The sequence below is a fragment of the Neodiprion virginianus genome, chromosome 1 (assembly GCF_021901495.1).
Source record: "Neodiprion virginianus isolate iyNeoVirg1 chromosome 1, iyNeoVirg1.1, whole genome shotgun sequence".
Lineage (NCBI taxonomy): Eukaryota > Metazoa > Arthropoda > Insecta > Hymenoptera > Diprionidae > Neodiprion > Neodiprion virginianus.
In genome coordinates this window covers 23,500,272-23,525,441 of record NC_060877.1, presented here as the reverse complement: position 1 = coordinate 23,525,441, position 25,170 = coordinate 23,500,272, and the positions used below count along the sequence as shown (strand labels likewise).

General features: G+C 39.1%; 1 protein-coding gene across 15 annotated transcripts in view; it reads left to right on the top strand.

Moving 5' to 3' along the window:
- Nucleotides 1–25,170, top strand: part of LOC124307472 (four and a half LIM domains protein 2) — a 141,493-nt gene that overhangs the window by 114,151 nt on the left and 2,172 nt on the right. For 10 of the 15 annotated variants that reach the window (XM_046769177.1, XM_046769214.1, XM_046769224.1 and 7 more), the window contains 4 exons: nt 5,786–5,986; nt 7,279–7,453; nt 23,194–23,363; nt 24,026–24,212. In XM_046769177.1, coding sequence (XP_046625133.1) covers nt 5,786–5,986; nt 7,279–7,453; nt 23,194–23,363; nt 24,026–24,212 — 733 coding nt within the window. Of the gene's footprint in view, nt 1–3,677; nt 4,073–5,785; nt 5,987–7,278; nt 7,454–13,631; nt 13,790–14,531; nt 15,076–23,193; nt 23,364–24,025; nt 24,213–25,170 lie in introns of those variants that run through there. The other 5 variants (XM_046769234.1, XM_046769244.1, XM_046769271.1 and 2 more) reach the window with 5 other exon arrangements.

Here is a 25,170-nt window from a genome sequence, read left to right as displayed (position 1 = left end):
AAAATCTGTAGGAGCAGCAGCTTCAGTCGCGAATTGGAAGATCGAATATTCGCCGTTTCTACTTACGATCGAATCGATCCATGAATTCGCAATGGGGGGGGGGGGGGGGGGGGGGGAAAGCGACGAGAGATTCATTCTGGCTGATAAAATATTCAATGGATGATGTTGAAGGGGGGATTGGAAAGAACGAGAAATTCAATATTAGAGTCGTTGTTTTTCTCGGCGACGCGGCTATTTCGGTGAAGCGACGGCGAACTTCGAAGAGGAAAGAAACGTAATAATTTTATTCCATCGTTCTAGAAGGTTTCGTTATCCGGGGAAACAGGCGTCATTGGTGATGTGTGGAAAAATCCGGCCCACATAACCCGTGTCGGCCGATTCTTTATTTATTTCACCATTCTATTTTTCTCGGCGACGCCTCCGCCGTCGGTTATTCGGTTAGTCGAATGTCTTCTCCGGAACCACCTGCTTGGCACCGTGTCAAAACGATCTTCTCGTCCTCAAGACTTTCTGAGTGGCTTGGCGGAGCCGCGCGATGTGTCGATAGTCGATGGAAACGATGATGAAAAAACGAGACAGAATATCGGAACGCCTTTTCGTGTCACTCGCGGATATTGGATAATGACTCGTAGGCGTCGCTTGACGAAGAAGACTAATGTCAGGTACATAAGGTGTCGAAAAAACGTTGAAAATCGAACACCGATGCACAGCGAAGTCTCTCGCCGGCAAAACTTACCGTCGGGACGTCACAACGCACGAAGAATAATAAGATAAAAATCTTACCTCTCGTTTGATAATCCAGCTAAACAAGATTTGGTACGGTGCGCAAAGAATTTCCCTTCCCCAATCTTCACACCGGTCGATTCACGAGGATTGGTAAAAATAACTCGGCAACGGCTGGCAAGTCTGCAGATGATTATGATTTCGTCTCGTACCGTAACCGAGTGCAGATCTAGTTGCAAATACAATTCTTCGCATGACTCAATTTTTATGCAGGTCTATTCAGAGGAGACGGGTCAAAGCTTTTTCAATTTTCACGCAGAGAGTTCGTAGATACGTTCTACAGTCGGAATACTCATTTCGTGGGTATCGGGTTTCTCACGATTTATCGTTCAGCGTATAACCCGGATTGGTGAGGCGTCGTCTTTATTTAAGCACTCACATATTTCACGCTACCCTACAGAGATGAGTGCTTTGTGAATTTTTCTTATCAAAGAAATTCTTTTTTCTTACTCACAGCTATTGCCGAATGTGTTACATAATTCTTTGATACTAATCTGTATAAACAAAATACGAGGTTGATGAAATCGTTCTCAAATCCTCGCATGAGATTTTGACGTTTCTTCTTCCATTCGGTTTGAACCAGGTTTCATTTTATAAATCGAAACGCATTCCCTTCTAATTGCCTTATATCTATCTATGGAGTTTTTATGGGTTGAAAGGTGTTCAAGTTTACATTTGGACTAAGCAGGCATTTCTGTTCGGAGAGCATGTACGCTTTTCGTCTTTTAGTCTCGTTGAATTCAAATTCTTGTCCAAATTTCCTCTTACTCGTAAGGCCATTTTCACGTCATTCAAGGCTGAGTTACTCCCACAGCCGCCTAATGCATCAATTTAACGAATACAATATACATAGGCGTGGGTATAATGTAAAGGTAAAATGTCGACGTGCGGATTGTACGATTGTGTTGTTTATAATCAAAAACAGGTCGTCCAAGAAGGTTCGTGGAAGAAAAAACGTAAATGGCAAACTGAGGTTCGTTGAATCTGGTTGAAGGTGAAGTGCAAATGTAACGAATGTAATGTAGGCATTTACGGCGGTGTGTATTCCGTTTCGTTGATAGCAACAGCGGACAGACACCCGAAATAGAAACGCATGCTGAGAGGTTATGCTTACAGAGCAGTGGAATCCGAAACACTTCACCGTTACAACTTGCAACAAAGTTTGCCGCACCCTTTCGCTTCCATCTTATACCACCGTGTATGTGGAGCTCAATTTACGAGAAATATCAAACGTGAATATTACCGGGCAAGAACGCTTTGGGCATACAGATATTTTGCAGCACAATCAAGGGAACGTTACACGGTTGAAAAATGAATAATTTCGGAGAACCGGCGTTTATCCGAGAACTTATTTCAAAACGTGGCAACATTACTGTCGTTTACTTGTCCGTTTTATCGTCAGTATACCCGTGGCATAGGTACAGTGGCATAAAAGTCAAGATCTCCGAGATTTCTCCTCTCGTAGCTAGAGGCGATTGCTGCAGTAAAAGTTATGTCGCAAAGTACGAATCACGCCTGACTTTTGAAATTTGCTGGAATAATACTGCAATTGTTGGTACATTGGTGGTAACTGGAACAGTCCAACCTGCCATTTCTGTTCAGGAATATACAGTTTTTTCTTTTTTTTCTCTTTGTGGTATATTTCTTACAACGTGAAAACGTGAGAGCGAAATAATTGGATGCTTGTACCATATGTACATACATTCTCAAGTAGTCATATCGAATGTCAAAGGTTTTCAACGAATGATGCTAACTGTACACCGTTTATACAAACAGTGCACACGATGATGTTTCATAGATCGTGGCTTTTTATCCAAGAGGCTGTACAGGCAACTGATGTACCGAAAAGGCTGTGTTAAAAACTAACTCAAGTTCTACAAAAATAGTTTCTCTGAAAGTATTTCTGCCCGCTGAACGAAAACATATTCCGAAGAGCTGGTTACCCATTAGGTTGATTCGCATGCACCTCATTCCACTCAAGTACCGAGGGAAGTACTGATTAATCAAATAGATTATATACATATTTCTACCAATTAATCTATAATTGAATCGATCATGATTTGTTTGACTGGATGAAAAAAAAAATGTTATCATTACGGAGATCGGAAGTTATATCCAACTGGCTTCGTCTAAATATGTTTCGCTTGTCAAATCGAACATACTGAACGAGTTAAGAGTTGATTGGTCAGAGTAAATTTATTGGATTCAACTATCTTATAGTATTTCAATGGAGTGAGCTGTATTTCAATCAAGCGAATGTGTTACTCGTTCACGAAATATATATATATATTTTTTTTCCCATGCAAAGAATCAAGAGAAATTTGTGCAATTTAAATATCGAGAGTCTTTGGATGGTTGAATTAATTTTTTAAAACATATCGTATAATTGGCTTTACGCCTTAAAATTGGTATTTATGGAAAAAGAATCGAGATATTTTATCTGTTTCCAAGAATTCTTCTAAATTAAATACGAATCATTAAATTTGGCTTCGGACTAAAAACCTCTGTATATATAATCCATAATCCTGCAAGTAAAGTATACAAAGGTGCGATACGTGCGGTAAATTTTCCGTACAGTTTTCACGGTGAGAATCGCGAGTAAATTCCTTTACAATGCGGAGTTAGAGGCGATTCTGTAATCCGAAATTAACAATGCGCGAATGTACGTCGGGCCGACCGGCGCTTGTATAAGCGTTGGATACGAAAATAACGTACAACGATCAAAGTATTCGACGCGTATTCGGCTAAGGTATGTTTTGCGAAAGATATCGCGAGGCGTATAGAAAAGTTGCACCCGGCACACTGCAGCCGCGTCCACGAGAAGGGGAAGCGCGCGGGTTTCTGGAGTCGTCGGGAAGCCGAAAATAGCGTCCCGGTTATGATGAGACGGCCAGGGATTGGGTCCTAGATTTCAGTCAGTTCGCAAACTCTATTGGGTCGCGGTACTGTCCGGACGACCGTCTCGAACCCTCGATTTCTCAAGTCGTCGTCAAGAAGTTTGTTCACCCTCGTCTCTTCAGCCGTCACCCTCGCCGACTATCCGTCTTATTTTGCCTAGAGTTTATCTCTACGACGAGAAATCTTTCCGTGCCCAACCTTCAATCGAGGCACTATTAAGTTCGACAGAAATGGCGGATGTAGACAACAGTGTAGTGTACACCACGACGGAGCGTAAAGTTCGTAAAGTGAAGAAAACCACGAAGCGTAGGGAGAGTCACGACCAGAACGCCGAGGTCACTATCACCGAGGTTGACAGCACCCAGAACAACCATGACAACGCCATCGATAAGTATGTGCTGGCTGACGGTGGAACACTGTCCGCACTTATGATACCCGGTTTCGATACTTCGAACGTTACTTTGGCTGCCACGGACGGTCGCGTCAATTTTTTATGTTTCTTTCTTTTCTTTCTTTACCATCCCTTTCGAGAACAGAAACGAATCAAAGGTTGCCTGGAACGAATCGAACGGAATTGAGAACTTGCGCAATCAAAAGTTTCCGCTCAATTCCGATCTATTTCCGTTCGAATCGTCGTTGAATCGAGTCACGAAGAGCTCTGAACACCGTTTATTTCACGCATCACGCGACCGGCTGATTCTAACGTCGTACCAAATCTTTCCATACGAAATTTCTGTACGGGCGTTAATTCATCCCCGACAATGTTTCGTGACTGAGATAGTACGCGATACGACGACCTTAAGATTCTCTCAAGTTCGGCTAAATTTGGACGCACGAAAAGATCGAACCCGTGGCACTCCGAGAACTCGCGATTCGTTCCCAAAGGAAACTGAGATTTATTCTGCAAGCATTCGTACACTTTTCACTCGCATCATGCAATCCAGTCACATTTTTATACGCATATGTTTATCCGAATTCACATCAGTCCACGATTCGTTGTTACATACGCATTGACCATCATATTTATACAGATACCCAGCCAGCACATACAACAGCACTCATCCAAGGTACATATAATATGTATATATAGATATTGTGTAAATTCCTATGTTTACATCCGCCAACAGATCCGACGATTCTTGATTCGACGCTAATTCTAACATTCGTAATCGCAACACTTGCCTTATAAATATACCTGCAGAATGTGTTATAATTAATGTACGTTGTATTCACGATTTTCTGCCGTCCTCTGATACATGAATCATATATTGTAAAGTACATTCACGCAGTTGTTTAATTGAGTCTCTGGTCTTTATCACTCTGTGTCTGTGTTACATTCGTTTTTTCACGTGAAATCGAGAATGATTTCAAAAACCTTCCTTGTATTGTGGTTTCCGTTGGTTCGAAGAGTAGTCAGTAGCTCTTGTGAAACAAGCATTTCAATTGACAATCAACGAACGACTAGATGGGACCTTGTCAATCGGCTGATGTTTTTATTTCTCACAGTCATCAACAAGATCGTTCGTAACTAATACTGTCAACCGCCTACCTTCTGCTTCTTAGTCAAAAAAAAAGCAAATGCAAAGCGAACAAAAATTAATTCTAGGTTGAAGAAATTTAAAATTTCACACCCAACTCACCAGTAAGTAATAAGATTACTTTGACAAAATCCGTTGTTTCGTACCGTCGATATGAATCAGCTTTCGCGAACGAATGTCAAACCCCTGCCAAATATTCTTCGACTCTCGTTCGACGCACGAATCGTTAGAACGATGCAGTATCTCGATTTTGCGCCCGTCACCTACTTGCCATAACGTTGTGAATCATATAATCCCGAAACGATACTAAATAAGGCATAGGATTCGAGTACAGCCTTCGATTGGAAATTGGGATACTGTTCACGTATCGAAAGGCGAACGTTGAAATGTCGTTCCGCACTAACGATAAGATGTTTCACAATTTTTTTCTGTATCGATTTTTTTTTTTTTTTTCAACTTTTTTGTTCAACGAGCGTGTCTCATAATCGCTGAGTTCGCACTTAGACCACTCAGTGGCACCTGCGAGTAATTACACGATTAACGAAATCTCTGGTTTCGTGTTGCAGTTGATTTTCAGTGGCGAATTCACGAGGGCGATGAACAAGGACTGGCACAGCGGCCACTTCTGTTGCTGGCAATGCGACGAGTCTCTTACCGGTCAGCGGTACGTTCTCAGGGATGAACATCCCTACTGCATCAAGTGCTACGAGAGTGTGTTCGCCAATGGATGCGAGGAGTGCAGCAAGATCATCGGCATCGATTCGAAGGTACGCCGACTTCCAGATTTTTATCCTCGTTTGCAGAACGATTTTATAAGCGTTTAACTCAAGTGATTTCGAGTCACGTCGACGATTCGAGACACCGAACGTTGACAATTAAGTAACTATAATTTTAAATACGTTCGCACATCCCGTGATTAAGCGAAAATTCAATTTTGCCTATCTTGACTTTTATGATTTTTTTTACCGATTGTTTTTCGGGTATACAGAATGGGCGCGATGACCGAATACTCGGCTGATTGTAAGCGTTCGGTGAAAAATTTCAGACGAACGTCACTTTCACTGCATTCTTTTACCGCGAAAAATCGCGAAAGATGAGAGACATTAACGTTTTCGAAATAATTTCTACGCGTAAATTTTATATTTGAAATATGGCCAGTAGTGACTGACTTTTAATTTGTCATTCCTAGAAATAACTACGATGATGTAGCAGCAGCAACCTTAGTGCGCAATGCTTAAACTACGAACACATATATACGTTTCGGTCGCATAATCGACTCTCATATATATATATATATATATATATATATATATATATATATATATACCATAACTTGAGGTACTCAGAGAAGCGTGTTTCCGCTTTATGCCTGTATACAGAAACTATTATTATTTCGTGCAAGATTTACTGTCTCGGTTCTAGCTGCTTTGCTGTGAATTTAATCATTTTCTTTCTGCCTTCGACATGCTAATTATTTTGCGTCACGTAGTTCGGAGTGAAAAAAATTTTTTCATCAACTTCCCGCAGACAAATTTTGCATCAAAGGCTTACTGTCTGCTCGTGACGAAACGATGAAATCATTCTTTCTGAAAGTATAATGAATCCACTTGACGAGTTAACGAATTCAAGAGACGGTACGCTGTAACTTTGAGCCCCTTTTTCGTATCAAGTTTATGCGGAGAACGGGAATTTAAATTTGCTAAGAACAAGTTCAGTGTTTTACAGCGATGTTGTGTATTCTAAAAAATGTATTATATCCGAGCAATGTCCGTATGCTGCGGATCACTCGGAGACCAACATATGATGTATGTTTGTTAAACCCGTTTGACTCATGAACTAATACTCCGTTGAAACTTGTTCCCGTGGTTTTTGCTATCTGCGTAGTTACCATCGTCGTGAGCAAAACAACCCGAGCATCAAACTTCGCAAGCTGCTCATCGTTTGTATTTTGAGCACTCGAAGATACGTGAACTATGATAAGCTGATTCCGCAAAGTCGTTTGCAAGTCTGACTCGATGGTTTTTATTTTTTTTTTTTTTTTGTTTGTTTCACGTTCAAGGATCTGTCGTACAAGGACAAGCATTGGCACGAGGCATGCTTCCTCTGCAACAAGTGCAGAGTTTCATTGGTCGACAAACAGTTCGGAAGTAAGGTGGACAAGATCTACTGCGGCAACTGTTACGACGCTCAATTTGCCAGTCGTTGCGATGGATGCGGCGAAATCTTCCGTGCAGGTAAGAAAATATTTCAGATTCGAGAAAGATGAAAAAAATTTGAAAATAAACAAAATAATGGACTGCCTAGTACATACATGTATACTTTTGTTTTATTCGGGGTTTGACCGCAAGTATTGAAAAAGTTGGACCTTGTCCAGAACTCCATCGTTGATCACCCAATACAGCAACCGCAATGAATCGATACACTATTTATTACCTTTTGTCAAACGATTTTCTTTTCACTTGACTGTACAACGAACCGATTCACCGTTTACGCACACAATTGCCGATTACCGCGTGTCTGACTAATGCCGGATGGATTCACGGACGTGTGTTGGCGGTCAATCGAGAGTGCGAATGTAATTGCAAACCGTACGAGATGTTGTTTTAAATATATGCGCAAATCTATGAACGCGGCGGACGTGAACAAGCGAGAAAGAACGAAGCTATATCTTGCATTTGACGTTTCTTATTAAGGTAACCGAGTCAAGGTTCCGGCCCAGACACGAACAATTATTACCACAGTCTACGGGCAGTATATTACATATAAGCCCTCGATAACTGGAACCCTGAATCGGTGTTCATCTCTCAGCGATATCCGTATTATTATTTTTCATTTTCTCATTTTCTCATTCCGCAAAGTTGAAGGAATCGGTACCTTCGTTTACGTTACACTTATTCAAGATTCACACTCCAGCTGTGCTTCTTCTCTTTTATCACCACGCTACCCCGAGTAATCTGATCGGATAACTTTTGGCGATCGTTGACACTCCACTTGGAAGACAGTCCGAGCCGTTCCTCGGCTTGGCAAGTATGAAACGGTGCGACCTTCAGAATTATTCAGACCGCTTGGCTTCCCGAGATATGACCCAGATCTTTCCTGAATCACGTGACAAACCACCACTCACAAATTTTCGCAAAGCTGCGGCGATGGGCGGAGATTCTTTTCAATTTCATTCAGGGAACAGCTCGAAGCAGACACGTGCCAGACGTCTAATCGATACTCTCTTCGATCTATGACACGTTTTTGATCCGAATCAACACTGGCAAGATTTTGGTACGGGCGTGAATCGAAGAGGAAAATAATCGTTTAATAACGAAACACAACACGGCGTGAAAATGGTCCGGGGACATTTTATTCGGTAATCTTAAACCGTCGTCTTGCAATTAGCAGAAAATCCCTCATAATTATATTAATTGTATAACGAGGCTTAGAATTCAGTGTAACGTCAGATCCGTTTCTCGTCGAGCCGTGACACTTATAACTTAGGTCATTTCAGAGCTTAACTCAAGAGAACGCGGCCAAAGATCCGACTTTTGACGAGCATTAAGGTAGGTGTAATATACCGGGACTCCAATTATTGAGATGACGTTAATTCGAACACATTATAGATGTTTAAGAAGAGACAAAACGAGAATTCGAATTATACGGTATAAGGGAACCGTACGAAACGAGCTTATCCGAATTGGATTTCAGGTGTGGGAGTTTCGCGAATTCTAATTTGAAATCCGACAGCCGGAATGAGTCGGGGACCACCAACATGAACCGGTTAAGTAGCTTGCGTAAATGTGCGAATGGCTTACAATTAGTTTCATTCGATCATAAATTCATGCGTATGCATTGATGCGAAGAAAATTTTAACTCGGTGTTAAACGATATATAATTTCGGACATTTAGCAGTAAGCAATTGTTGGGGAAAATTGGTGTCACATATTAACGCCAATCGGCTTATCAGATTTGAGAAAGTTTGATAATATATTAGGTATGTAAGCTTGAATGGCTATACGCGTATACCGATACAGATCATCTTATCTGTGAAATTGTTTTTTTTTCGCACATTATAATCACGATAAAGAAGCTATAGCCGCTTATTAATAGAAAATACTCAAGCGTTCTGTTCTGAGACCTTGTAACATAAAATTACTCAAACTTCTATAAGTCTTAAACTACACAGATGTAAAAGGAATAACCAGCGGGAATACGGTGATAGAAAACAGCCATGATTCAGGGCATAAAAATTTCATTCAGTTCAATACGCCAACGTAGGAGGATCCTGATTTTAAAACAGCACCCACCAAAATTTGTATTCAATGAATGGCTAATGTTGACAAACTTATTGCGAGCGTAACGTGAGTTGAGGAAAAATATTTTGGCAGGCAGAATCATTTAAGTTTTATTTTTCTTTTTCAATGAATGAAGGACAACCACAAAGTTTTAAACTTCTCGCAAAACAAACCCACAATTTGTTAAATGGTTTTTACAAAACTTGGAAGATACGGCGGAATTGCTGCACAGCGCCGATCAGAGTGACCGAATCGTTCTGAACGTATTTATCATGGTTTCTTGTGATTTTCCGCTTCCACAGTTGTAACAGATGGAAAGAAATTGGCGATATAAAATTATGACATTTCATGAAAAAACTAAATAACATTGTTTATTATTCATATGTAAGTATAATATTTACCATGGAACTCTCAAGTTTGCCAAATTCTATTGGCTCTTTATACTTGAATGGAATTTCTAAACGACGGACAGGCTGCAGTTTGACAAAGCTGTGCGCGATCATGGTTGCACAATTGAGTGTTATAACATCATACCGACAAGTCATCAATTATTTGAATGACGCTACGTATTTTACTCGTGACATCTTTGTTTTAACTTACCTACATATTGCGCAAAAAGTAGGGTTTGAAAACGGCGAACCACGAAGTAGTGAAATAGTTTTTGATCCTAGCAGAGAATTTCCGTGCCATTTTATGTAGAATGACGAATGGAGGACCGGGTTTTGCGTATTTCAAAAATTACACACCCGTACGTGACAATGCAGGCTCTGGAACGGAACCTTAACACTTCATGTTTTAATGGGTCAGAGCGGAGTCTTTGAATTTGCCGCCAACCCACGCCCAATAAAGTCTGTATTCAAGCTACGCTCAACACCTTTTTTTCGCGCATACCAAATCTAGGTCACAAGTTTGAACCGTATAAAGGTCGAGGAATCAAGGACAAATGTTGAATTAGAGCATTATGCGAAGCAAGATGAAAAATATTAGCCGTGAGGAGTTTCAAAGCTTTCGTACATTCGATTCGATTCGTTCGAATTGTTGGCGAAACAACAGTTGAAACTTGCAGAATACATACAAATACTCTCACATCACGATGGCATTCATCCTAGTCTAATAATGCAACCGTTCGGGCATGGAATCAACCGGATATACTTATACAAATTCGGGAAAATGTTATCCTATTTTTTCTTCGGCGCAATTTTAGCGTCATCGCATCATTTAGCGATTACATTATGAAGTTATTCCGTAGCATTCCTGGTGAAAATTTCTACTAATACGAATTTTTGCAGAAAAAAATGGAACATTCTGTATTATTTCGTACAAAATTGTAAATATGCATAGTTTTTCACGACGAATTTGATAATTTTCTTTAAAAATTGTAGTGTCTTATAGATTGTTTACTGAAAAAATACAAGCTTTTGAGGTGGGGTTGAAGTTCCGAATTTGAAAAGTGGGTGTAAAAAATCAGAAAAACCGAAAATCAGAATGTACCGGAATTGCGAACGTAAAAATATGGGAAATCCAAAGCAAAGAAAGATCAAAGTGGCGAAATTTCGCCAAGCCAGAAATTCACAGAACTGAAAATCTTCGATCATTCGGAATTTTGATATTTCAGATTTCTAAATTTTCAAAATTTCGCCCTTTCGACATTTTGCCCTTTCGGACCTTTGAGCGTCGGGTTAGGCACCATTCGAAACTTTAATGTTTCGTCAAAGTTTAACTTCTTACCTCGACTTTCCATCATACCTATACCCAGATTTGTGAAGAACAGACATTATCTGTACGTACATGTGTTATATTGCTTCTCGATTGACGTTTCGTCGACACACTTGTAATAGGTATTTAAGTGAACAAAAAAAAAGATGTAATATATATATCGCGGAAGAATTGTCACGCCTAGAAGTGTCGAGATGGTTTAATCTCCGAATGTTATTATCTTATCTAAAACGGTATTAATGTACCCATACAGTAACGCATAGCATGTACCATGCCTACTCGAAACCTTTTTCCACACTATTGCAAGCACTTCATTTTTTAACAAAGTCCTCCAAGTATTTTATAAGGATATTTTATTCTTTCACTTGTTCGATTAACAGATCCTTTTATCACCATAGTACGTATCTCCAAGCCCACTTGCGACACACAAGTCCTTTGAAAATATAGTGTCACAAATGTGTATGTAACAGCTTTAATCCCGTTGGAATTTTCACCGCACGGTTAAAAATTTCCGTAAACACTTGACGTACGCCAGTGTACATATTATACGTATGTAACGTGTGTGTATATATATATATATATATATATATATATATATATATATATATGTGTGTGTGTGTGTGTGTGTGTGTGTGTGTATGTCAAACACGCGTTTACTCGCTAATCATTGGCTCCTGTATTATACTGATTGTAATTCCAAGATGATGTCATTCCAACTTGCAACAAGATTCACGAATGTTTGTATAGTTTTCAAACTGCGTTTAAATAATAAACAAAAAGTCTTCGAATCGACGCTTTAAAACCAGTATCGATGGGTGAACATTTTTCGACTAAACCGGGATCAAGATAATTTTGTATTTATTCGCCGCTTCAGATTAATTATTTTTAAATACCAGGTTCTTAATAAAATTTATTTCGCGTAAAAATAATTAAGTGTTATTGCATTGGGCGGAAAAATACGGGAATAAAATTTGCATGCGGTATTTCTTCCCGATCTCACTATTGCTTATGTATCTACGTACACTAAGTATATATGTATACCTGATTAGATGGAAAAAGAAAAAAAAATCTTCACAGTTATTGCCAGCAGCCATTCGGTTAGTTGTGTATATTATGTATAGGTGTATATATATATATATATATGTATATATGTATATTTACGTTTATACATACGTTTCGTAGTAGCGTGTATGATGACATCACTGCTCGTAGATCTGTTGTATCTGTCAGTACGTGTGGGCGACGGGAATTTCAGCATTATTAGAATCACTACGAAGCACGAAGAAGATAAAGCAGAAAAATTCTCTAGTAAACAGTGGATAAACAAAAATTAGCACGGCTTCTTTACAATAATTGTCAAGATACGTTGCGGATAAACTGCAGGCGTAAGCGCGGAGCTTCCGCAACTTAATTCTATTCATTGGAAATGAAATAATTAGCGTTTGCTATACTTATCGGATGGATGCTGTCTATAAATAATCGGACAGATCGCTTTGAAGATAATTTCTTTCGCTAATTACATTACAGCTTTGTCGATTAATCAACGATTAAGAATTATACGTCGTCCGACTCGACAGAATTTCTTCTAACCGCAGTCTCTTTGCAGTCCTCACTCTATATATTTTTATCCTTCGAGTTTCAAGCTTTTTGAAATATGGATTTTTTTCTCCATCGTTTGATTCAGACACGGATTCGTTACTTCGGAATGAAACATGTCTTCAAGTTAATCCTTTTCTTTCTTAACTTCCCGTTTCTCTGTTTGTAGAGAGAAAAAAAAGGAAGTTACTGTAATCACCCCGTGATATATGTGATCAATTTTTTTTTGTCCTACGATATCTCCAGAGCGCGTTACCGGATTTCAATGATTTTGATCTCAATCGACGCGGTTTTTCACCAACTTAAAACTAATCAGATTTTGGCTCTGATCGGTTCGGTACTTTTTCAATAATCTGAACGACAAAATTCCACAATACAAAATGAAAACGGTGATATCTTGAGAATGGATGAATAAATTTGAATCAAAATTGTTACCGTGACGTTTTTTCAATCGCTAATCACGAATTTAAAGTAAAAATTTTCCTGACCTAAATTTCGCGTACTAAAAATAAAAAAAAAAAATCGTCAATCACGAATCTGAAGTCGTAGTTCGAAGTTCGAATTCTTTCCTTCGTCGGATCGTCAAAGTCAACTTTGATTTGTTTTTCCAACGATCTTGGCTAACATACGACCGCGGCTGGAACAATTTGTTTAATTTTTTTTTCGTTTTCGATTACGCGTAAACGGCCAACGTGTAGGCTAAATACTGCAGAAGTGTAGGAGTATAGGTGTGAGTGTATTACTTGCGTACGTGAGAGTTGCGCGTGCCGCCGCCGTCGTGACTCCAGCGTCGTGAAGCAGCCGCCCTCAGTAGTCCGTAAGCCTTCGTACCAATCGTTTGGACAACTCGCGTTTAATTATCATTTTCTTTTATCCCCCCGGTCTCGATAATCCTAGGATACCGACAGCAACACTCAGTCTCGAGAAGTTTATTTAAACAGGACAAGGATCGACGGTATATTTGATTTGCAAGAATTCGTAAGAGAAGTTCCTCCGACCCCCGCCCACCCCCTCCCCCCTCCCCTTTCCCCCCGCCGACCAAAAAAAAAACAAAAAAAAAAAAATAACAACAAATAAATAAAAAATTGACGATGCTAAATTTTCACGAGTCGCGAGACAGCGCGAACGAAACGGGACTGATATTTTTTTTTTATATCACGTACACACATTTATGATATTTCATCTTGATCTGTGCTGATTGAAACTATCCAACCTCTAACTTTTACAACTTGTTGAATTGTCGTAAAAGTTCTTCGTAGTTCTGAAAACCAATAGAAATTTAAGATAAAATTTTATTTAAAATTATATCCTTTACATCGGATCGTGAAAGGATTATTTTCTTTTACTAAATTGTACGCTCGTTGATTTACTCACTTTGTATAATTCCTTTTTTCGTCCGTATGAATTTTTTCTCAAATTTCATCGGTTGAGGTTGAAATATGCGATTTTGATCGGATTTTTTGGTTTATTATAATCTTCAAATTACTTTATCGATGAATCGTCGGAGAGAAATAGACGCCTGATTTAAATTGTTACCTCTGTTTGTAATTTTCTTCGTCTTATCAGCCAATTTAATACCCTACAAGTAGACCGGTTTTACGATCCTGTGTACATATACGGTAGCCGAAGACGGCATATCATAAATGGGTTCAAAGTATACAAATTTTATAACATAGATAAAAAGTCGAGACAAATTGACGGACTAATCGGTTCTTTATAGATCATTTCCCGTATGATGCAGAGCGCCGCATTCGAATCATTCGAAATAAGTCAGTGTTACGACGTGTTTAAATTGCAGCCAAGTTTCGATTCATTTTTGATTCACTACGCAGCTACGTCTGGACTTGATGATACAAAAGTGTGATTTGTGAGTAAAGTTAAAAGAAGAAAAATAACGATAAAAGGAAACTAAATATTGTTGCTGGTAATAATAATCGAACAGTGCCAGCCAGCTATTAATTTGAGACGAAACAAAGGACACGGTCGCTAAGAATATACGCACACCCACGCAAACATACGTATATACATATATATATATATATATAAATATATATACAAAATGGCGACAGACGCGCTCAGCGATAGATTGGCAAACAAATTGCATTTGCAAACGAAAACAGTCGGCGAGGAGAGAATCAAACGCGCTAAATCAAAGGACGAAGACGTCGCCATATTAACCATGTTCCCAATGGAAAGTGATCCAAAGTTCCGATGCTGCCTTGGGAACGAATGCTTTCTAGGGGATCCGAAAAAAGCAGATCCAGGTGAATTTCTTACATCTTTTATCGCTACCTTACAGTTCACGGTATTGTTGTCGGAATCGATATACGTAAACATGCGTAACCCTTTCGGTCACTCATTTTTCAACTCAATATCTTGGCCTCAATTTTGGTTTCCCGGGTGCTTTTGGGCTCGCTGGTCACGAATCTGAAGTCAAAATCTGATCATCTTCAAATCCAACACGGCGGATCCGATATGACGGATGTAATATCGAAAAAACTATCAAAATTCAATGATTCTGAAATGAAATGTCCTTGAATTTTGCTTGTCCTTCAAAAATCCTGAAAACTATCGATGAACTTTTCTTGCGTCCTAGAAATGTTCTTGAATTTGTTACGGATTTTCTTATTGGACACCACGAACAAAGATCATTCGAAGTTGTAAATAAACGGTGATAAGACTAGGACGTGGAATTTTTTGAGGTGGGAACGCTGAGCATCTCACTGTGACCGAAAGGGTTAAAGGACAATTTGCGTTACACATGCAGAGAGCACAGTCAAACAACGAATGTAAACCGGTCGCAGGATGATTAATGGTCCCGTAACATGGCAGAAGGGAAATGGAATCAGCTGCAACTACATTCACGTACGATTCCGATCGCAGATGATAAACAGATGTGTGTTCTCGCGATGTTAATATTATTATGTACACGCTCTGCAGTCGAGCTAGGTATTGTGCACACATGACGACGTATAACGCGTACCTACCTAGCTTGTACACACACGGTTTATCATCGGTGCAAATTAATTGTGTATAAGTCGGCACACGTGACCTTATCGGGAAAGAACATAGTCCTGCCTCCCTGTCTGCTACACCCTTTCTGTGTACAGTCCACTCAGTTAATGAACCTGCTAATTACCCATTGCCATTATTTTTGTTATTATTATCGAGTATTAAGTACACTTTAGCTTGATGGATATTATCTTTCAACCTTTACTACGGTACGGTGGATGTAACACGTGTTATGTATTATTAGGATGCGGCTTGTAATTTAAATTTGCTTGGTATCTTTTCCTTTAATTTTATCTTCTTCGTCACATTCGTAAAATTTATTTGTTTAAAAACGTTGCGCGATCGAATGTACGTATGGGTAAAATCGTCGTTTCGAAACTATGAAGAATTTGCTCACGCTAAGTTTGCTCGAAACGCTTTGATATTTTTCCGCTTCGCAGGCCTGTTGCGCAACGTATTGTATCGTGCAGTTTCTTTTCTTTTTTTTTTTTTTTTCCTGAACTCTCGAATTTTTTTTCTTTTACTTTAGCCAAGTGCCTCCGGGTGAGTTACAGACGCGTCTCTACGTCGATATTTAAAAGTATGCAACGGTAAATACGCTTAAATGGTTGAAGTCAAGCGTCGACACCTTTTAATTGCTTTTGATCGCACGACGATTGAACGAAGAACATTTCCATGAATAACGCGTCTCGACGAATCGAAATGCGAGAGTTCAGAATCAATTCGAAATTTACGACAGAGATTAGTCTCGAATGAAAATTCATCTCGATGTTTGCGCACGTACGTAGTATAAAAAAATATTCAACAACCTTCGAGAGAAGGTCGCGTACCAAATACCAAATGCACCGACCGCGCAATTTCAAGTAACAAACACACAACTCTGACGAATAACAATATTGATTTTCGTGTATTTTCCGAACTATACAAAAAAGTAAATATGCTCTTCGACCGTTTCGCCGTGCATGCAAGCTGTATTGAAAACTGACGTATAATGGAATCGTGTGTAAGTTGACGTAATTTACATCGATGTACGTATCAGCAAATATTCGTCCGAAGACCGGATTATTGATATTATACCGAGACTTTCGTAATCTCGTACAGCCATCTCAAACGGCTATAGGTATGTGAAACTCGAATCGTAATTTATTTCGCAAATGGGGTCATACGCGAAAGATACATTGAAGTCTTGTACGTTCACGTTCAAGTGTGTTAAGTTAATATATAAGTTAAGTTTTACGCGGAGCCGATTTATATGCACCTGTACGTATTGCGCGAGTGATATATTTCAGCTCTTTCACCTCGCTAATTTAAATCTTGTTCGGTTATAATCGAACCTTCGCTCGAATCGAGATGATCGTATCCGTGTGTCGTTGTTTTTTTTTCTCTCTCTCTCTTTTTTCATCTTTTCGCGTCAACGTACTGAAAACTTACCAATATACGCGTATCTCATACGTACACGTTGTACGTGTATAAATTTAGAAGTGAGTCATATATTATATCAAGTATTGCGCACTTTCACAGCTCTATACTTCTGCCTACATCACTTTGGATCGTTACTGGGTGAATTTTTTTTTTTTTTTGTTTTTTTTTCTCTTTCTCAAAGAGGCTGAGAACCGCCAAACTGCTTCATGCTTACGTATCTACAGACACGTTACGTACGGTATAAGATCCTCGAATTGAATTCAATCGTCGCGCCAAAAGAAGATTGAACGCTCGATGAAATCAATTGATTCGCATCTCGTCGTAAATATCGTTTGACGACAAACGTGTTGCGGCGAAGAAACCCGTCAACGATTTTTTATAAATCAATTTTGAATCGAAAAGTTACGGTTGTTCAGTTTACTCAGATTCCGTACGTGAAATTGTCGAAAGTTATGTTCCCTGCTTCGAAAAATCAATGCACTGGTTGTATTGCTCCAAACTTCAGTTACACGTATCGGAATCGATAAAGTTCATCAAACGTAGACATCCGGCGGTGCTTTTTTAGTTTCGCATTTTCGTTATTGGTATCGTCGTTTTCACGGTTGATGAAAAGGGACGTGTGTATATACATGCAAACTACGCGCGGAATGGTAACGCAGACACAAAATCGGACACTCGGGCCTTGGGAATCAGAGTTTATACATATACGGACATGGGCTGGACCACGTGACGTCATACCTACCAGTCGGCATCTACCTTGAGTCGTTCAAGCCGGATGATTCTATAACAACTAATGCACTCAAATGTATGGCAATGAGACGCAATCTCGGCACTGTCTTCGTTACCTGTTCCTAAATATCTGTGACAATTACGTGATGTTTCTCTTGAACCATTAACCACGAAATTACCCATAACGACGAGCACGTTATGTAGGTAGATACATACGTACATACACATAGGCTAATTAGGGTATGCGGAGGCGTCCTACATTCCTTTAATCGACGCTGCAGTAGGTAGTCACGACTTATCGCGGTTAACAGATTAAGTTTATCTATGACGCGTCTCTCACATCCGACGCTCTGATGATCGCCGTATTTGTTATTTCCGTCTGGCATCTTACAGCGATATTCCCGCTTAGAGACTATTATTTTTTTTTTCTTGTTCGTGCCTCGTAATTTCGAAATGCCTCGATCGATAAAAAGGACCGATTTGTCTCTTGCGCATTTTTCGATGCTCGTTGCTTCGATTCCACGTTGAGAAATTTCCTTTCCACCACTTTTTCAATTGTGATGTAGAAATTCTTTAAGCAGGGATTCGGATTTAGCGTTAAAGGTTTAAACCATCGCAACGAGGCTTCAGACGTGAATCTTGCGTGCAGGAACGATAAAACCCAGTATCCTTTTTTGTCGAGGATGTATATCTAAAGCGTTGACAAGCCAAAATTGACTCGCTGCCGGTGTTTATTGCAAATATTCTGCAGACGTGATTCTCCGCAATTGGAAGAATACTCGTTTTGCAGGTTTTTGTTTCCTTGGAATTAAATGAAAGACATTTTTCTCTTTCGTACACATGGAATCTTGTCGAAAAACCAGTCGCGACGGAGAGAATTCTAGCAAAAGAATTTTACTCGTGATCGAAAAACCTGTGCGAAATCGTTGATCCGGTTTGCGGATCTCGAAGAACAATTGATTGTTTTTTTTTTCTTCCATCACCGCAGCGGGATGATCACATACCGTACTCCGGATTTGAGAACACCGCGGGCTATGCATTTTATGTATATACATACGTATATTCGGTATTGAACGTTAAATTTTCCACTTGTCTTAAAAAAGTTCTCAAATGATTTATCTGCATGTCTGCAGACTCTCGGTATTAAGTCACGCTTTAAAATACATCTCCATATTCTGTCATTGACCAGAATAGGCAATGACCTAACTCGAAACGGTGATAAGACGTTTAATTATTTTCTTTATAACCGACTACGCCGTCACGTTTGTAGGTATATATGTTATAGACGGCGAAAAACGAATGGAAATCGAATAATATGCTTATATATCTCAGCGGATAATGGTCTGGGTGATTTCACCTTTGTCCTAGGCGAGACTCAAAATGGCCCTGTATATAATACGGCGATATGTTCATGTGTCAGACACCGTGGTGAACGTAGGATGATATTTATACACAATGCCGCATTATCATTATCCGATCATCGTCAAATGATACACGAATTCGCAAATATTTTCAACTCACAAGATGTAACTGTAATTATTGTCGATTCGAATACTACGCGAAACTTGGCAGCTCGAACGAAACGTGTATCATTGTACAAGCGACGTGCTTTTTCGTTATCGTTACGCGAATTACGTATCGTTATTATCGTTTTTACCTGGCATTCTGACAAAAGCGAACAATCTTCCGTCGACACTTGTTTACGGTAGTAGAGAGAATTCTCTTCGTCACCGGGCGTAGGTAGAATTTTCTCAAGATCCGCAAACAGAAGTATCTTACTAATCGCGTGACTCCGTTTTTATTCGCGAATATGCCTAATCTGCGGAATGACTCATCGTCAGGAAATCACACAAAACCGTAGGTGTAAGACGAACAGCGTCTATCACGTTAAACTTGAATTAGCAATCTCGTCTTGACCTCTCGTACAAAGGGCATGCAATATATCACGCCTGATCTAGCGTGCCGGATCGTTATGTAACGGTCGGTAAAAAATCTTGACGCAAAATTAACGCCCATCATTCATGGGGTTCGGATGAACGTTGACGGAGTAATCGTATACAACAACTTGTAAGTACACAAGACGTACGTCAAAGTCTCTTGTAATCCTCGGGTAACAAAATACCGCGGTAAAATGTTTTACAGGATAAACAAGAGTGTGAAAAATCTTTTGGCGATTCTCAGAGAACCTCGAGAAAGGAGTTTCAGTAAATTTTTTATAAATCACTGATTCCGCTGACATGTGAACTCGTTTGTCTTTTTGGCTTCTGTAAACTTCTATATATATTCTGTCATTTAAATTAAAAAATTCAAACTTTCGCACGCGATGCTATCGCAGAATTACTCGAAACTCTACCGGAATCATCTGAAACTCAACGACAAATGGAATTTCGAAGGTGAAAAATGACTTGCTCGATTAGAAAGCACTGACAAATGGTTCTATATGGACTGCGCAAACTGATCGCTATTAGGTCTTGCATCGCGTGCTACTTGTTCGGAAGAAGGTTAAAGTCGATCCAATGTCGATATAGGGAACTAGTTGGATCGGTTGAGAGATTGAAAGAGGCCACCGATCAACTTGGAGTATAATCGTGAAAGATTGTTGCTATGGTATCACGGTTGTAATGATTTCATAGTAGACATATAGGGCAACTACGCGTTACCCTCGAACTGCATATTTGTATCCAGTCATTACTGCACGTCGTAATTGATACATTTATTCACGACGTTTTCCTACAAAGTGGGAAGTTGAACCTTGCGACAGCAAAAAGCTCGTATATCTATCAATCGATAAATGAAAGGAACGCTAATACGCCGAAAGTGTGCCGTTTTAAGCATTCGCGTTTGCAGCAAGGATTTCTTGTCTTATTGCTATTACAAATTTTCGCACTATGAAACCATTTCCTAACAAAAAGCATCTTATTCCGAACCGGTATAAAATAATATTGGACATTCGGCAGCGGTGGAATTGGTGGAGTAAAGCAACAGATGTAACCGCAGATTTATCATCAATATCTCTAGAAAAAACATTACGTCGGTACCGCACGTATCTGTATAATCTTGACATAATGTTACACCAATATTGGCATATCGACGTACGTGAGGCAAAGAATCGCCCACCATCCAATACTCACTATCTGCATTATGTACGTATACGCATGTAGTGACGTATTTATTACAATTAGCATAACCTGTTAATGGGTCGCATCCCACGCTTGAACGCAGGCAAATATGGCAATATCTTTGGTCAAAGTTTATTTCTTTTCATTTTTCCATTTATGCTTTCCTCTTCTTCTTTTTTTCCCATTTAATTACCTTGCGGAGATAAAGTAAGATTGTTATTTAAACAGGCGTTACACTTCAATTAACAATACATTCGTCGTCTGGTAACGACTATAATTACAACAGCGAACGATTGTGTTTTAATATTCTACTCGTAACTATAAATACGACGAATGGTTTTTTCGTTCTTAATGTGTATTTACGATAACTTTTCCCCATCCCGCTCTATTCTTTCTCTCTTTCTCAATTTGTTCACTCGTAACGATCCGTTTTCTCGACTCATTTGTCGCAGAATCATGAATTAATGAGAAAGCTTTATAATACGTGTTACAGATCTGGGCGGATCATTCTCCTTACGGCTATATACTTTTATCTCGTCGTAATACTTTCTTTGCGCTTCTTCTGTGCGACGTATGTTTGAAAAATAAATAAGTCATCGGTTAAAGATTGAATAAAAATTGGGTCGATCGTGACAATGATTGATATACGATCGAACTTGTTTTATGAATGATTGACGCAACGTTCGATTTAATTAATGTTATTCGGTCACGAGCTAGCGCGTCTGAAACGATGTTAAATGGATTAATGACATCGCTCTCTACAGCAGCGGTGCGTGATCTACATGACAATGATCAACCTGCTCTCTCAATAAGCTGCGGCGGTGCGATTAACAAGATGCAATTAATTGTCACTTCGGCTGCGTGGAAATCACCTTCTACGGATATAATCGCGCGATAGTATGACTAAAAGATGAATCTGACGGTTTTTCATCGATTGAGTTCAGCTAAAGTCGATTCGCGAATGGACTAAGAATAGCAAATATCAGGTATCATACGTCACTGATTGGATTGCCTGAAACTCGAGAGCGAGAAAGTTCGTGGGTTGGGAATAATTCGAGATTGATAGAACCGGTTTTATTTCTGGTCAATTAATCGCGGGCCAATTTACTTCAAAACGAGTAATTCTGACCGTCGAGTACAAGGTTCACGTCATACGTCCAATTAACGAAGATCAAAATTAACTTCGTTACACAACGAGTCTGAACAATTTTTATACCAATACTGATATTTACATATATATAGTATAGTATACCCTTATTCATACGCCTCTTTCTTTCCGGTCCGCAGATCGTACATAAGGAAGTGCGATAAAAGCTATAAATGGGAATCGCCGATAAAATTTATCGTCCGGAAAAGGGACAGCCAGACATATAATAAAACCGGCTATAAGGCCAATGCAAATAGTCCTCAAACCTCCTAATTCGCGAATTGGGTCATTTAACGTTTGGTTTATTTTTTTCCCCTATTTTTCCTCTTTTCTTTTACACTCTATGCCGCAGTGCGGATCCCTCGACTATCAACGCATCATATTCGTCACTGTGACAAAGATGTATTCGATCCTCGCGACGTGGGTCGTACTTTGTGAATTATGCCTCTCACCATAACATGGCAGTTTTATTTTTGGCGTTTAGTTCTAGCCGTCGTGCTTGCCTCCTCCTGGCACGGCGACCTGCGTTGCCAACCGCAATGCTAGAAACTAATGGAAACTTGTAGGTCTTGGTCTATTGGCAGATTATATATGCGTTCAAAGGTCAATTATCATACCCTTGTATTCTTGCGATACGCTTTAGACACCCACATTAGTAATTTTCGCTTGAGGTTAATTTTGGTGAAATTATTATGCTCCGGCTGTTTTCTCTCTTTTGTTTTTTTTTTTTACCGGAAATAACATCTCGTTGCGACAATCTCCGAAAATCAGTGTAGAGTAGGAATAAAATTAACTTGCTTCTAACAGCGTCCATTTTTACTTCGCTTCCAAGTTCGAATTTACCTGACGGATCATATGCTAAAACGAAACATTGATCGTAATCGAAATTCAAAGGAAGTGAAAAAAATGTTTAGATAATCCTTTATCCATTTGCCACTTACCGATTGTTTCAGGCACTAAGAAGATGGAGTACAAGACCCGGCAGTGGCACGAGAAATGCTTCTGCTGCGTTGTTTGCAAGAATCCGATTGGCACGAAAAGCTTCATCCCTCGCGAGCAAGAAATCTACTGCGCTGGCTGTTACGAGGACAAGTTTGCTACGCGATGCGTCAAGTGCAACAAGGTAAGAATTTCTTGCGAATATTGCGCTGCTCGTTTCCTGTGAGAAATACTCGATCGATGGTTATAATTGATTCAGCATGGTTGGTCAAAAGTCTGGAAAACCAGGAATAGTTGAAGAATTTAACATACAAGTATAATATAAATATTGCAATACAGTTGTGGAACGTTCTCAAAGTAGTATCCTTTGTATTTAAATCAGCAGAGAAATAAACGTGTACCTACTTCGTTATTGAAATGCAAAATGCTATCTTAACGTGTCACGTGTCGCAAACCTTTGAGCTTATGGTTTCACTTCGTATTAATGTTGCTACGAATCGTGCAGAATCCACAAATTTTCGATCCGCAAGGCCTGTCCAAGTTTTAGAAAGCATCGGCAACGACAATGAGCGAAATTCTGACAATATAAATTTGTTAGAGAATTTTCCTTATACAACTTTGGTCACATCGAATTGTACATCTACCAGGTGTTGTGATATTTTTCCATCGTTCACAGATACGAATGTGAAATATTTGAATTTTGATTAGAAAGGAAGCTGAAGATGATAACAAATCGAGACTAACCAGCGAGATTTTTATTAATAAACTACAATTTGATCTGCAAATTTGACATCGGGATATGATAAAACTTGGCTTTAACACGAAGCAACTTTTAACGCTCTGCAGATCATCACCAGCGGTGGCGTAACCTACAAGAACGAACCCTGGCACAGGGAGTGCTTCACCTGCAGCAACTGCAGCACGTCATTGGCCGGTCAACGATTCACATCTCGCGATGAAAAACCATACTGCGCCGACTGCTTCGGAGAGATTTTTGCAAAGAGATGCACTGCATGCACCAAACCCATCACTGGTAAAAATCCTCTTACTCAATTTTATACCACGTCGAAAAAGTTTCGTAGAAGGACACTGATAACCATGATAACGAAAATTTTATTCAAATTTCTTTAGAACAGTGTGGCTGTTTTTAGCAACAGTTAAAATTGTTTAGTAACAAACGTACACTGTTAAAAAAGATCTTAAATTTACAACAAATTCACAATGCAAAATTATGTGATATTTACTAATTAGGTTTTTGAAACAACCATTCATATAATACCCTTGTTTAGGTAAATTCATACTCGCATATTGATTTTTATATATTGATGCAAGGTTCAATACACACGATAGCGGAAATCAAAACCCGCTGAGAAATTTTCCAATTACGCGTTGTAATGATAGATTTTTTAGCGAAAATTACAATAATTGTATAGTAACCTATTCGTAACTAACAGAGCATTAAAAATATAATGCAGTTTAGAATATTAACCGCCGCTGAATTAAAAATACGATGCATGTAACATGGAATATTACGATACAGGACAGTTAACGTTAAAAACCGAGTTAAAAACTCGTTTAAGAATTGTCCAAACACGTGATGTGATAATATTGATAACCGTACAATATTTGGCTGTGGTAGGAACATGCATCGTTAAGAGTCTTGTAGAAAATGTTGAGCCCTAATAAATTGTTTGTTAACACTGTTAAAAATGTTTGTAAATTTGCCACATATTCACTCCACAAAAGTATGACAAAATGAAAACTTGTTGCTTGAAAGTGAGTTACTCAGCATTCTCATCAAATTTGCAATCAATTTTCTTAATTTTGCTTCTTGATTAGAAAAACGGAAAAGCATATTTTGAATTTATTAAATTGTTTTGGTAAATTTGTTATGTTTGTAAATTTACCATACTTTTACAGTACAGCATTTGGAATTTACCAAACATGTTACTGAAATTACCAGATACATGTACAAAGAAATTCGATTAGAG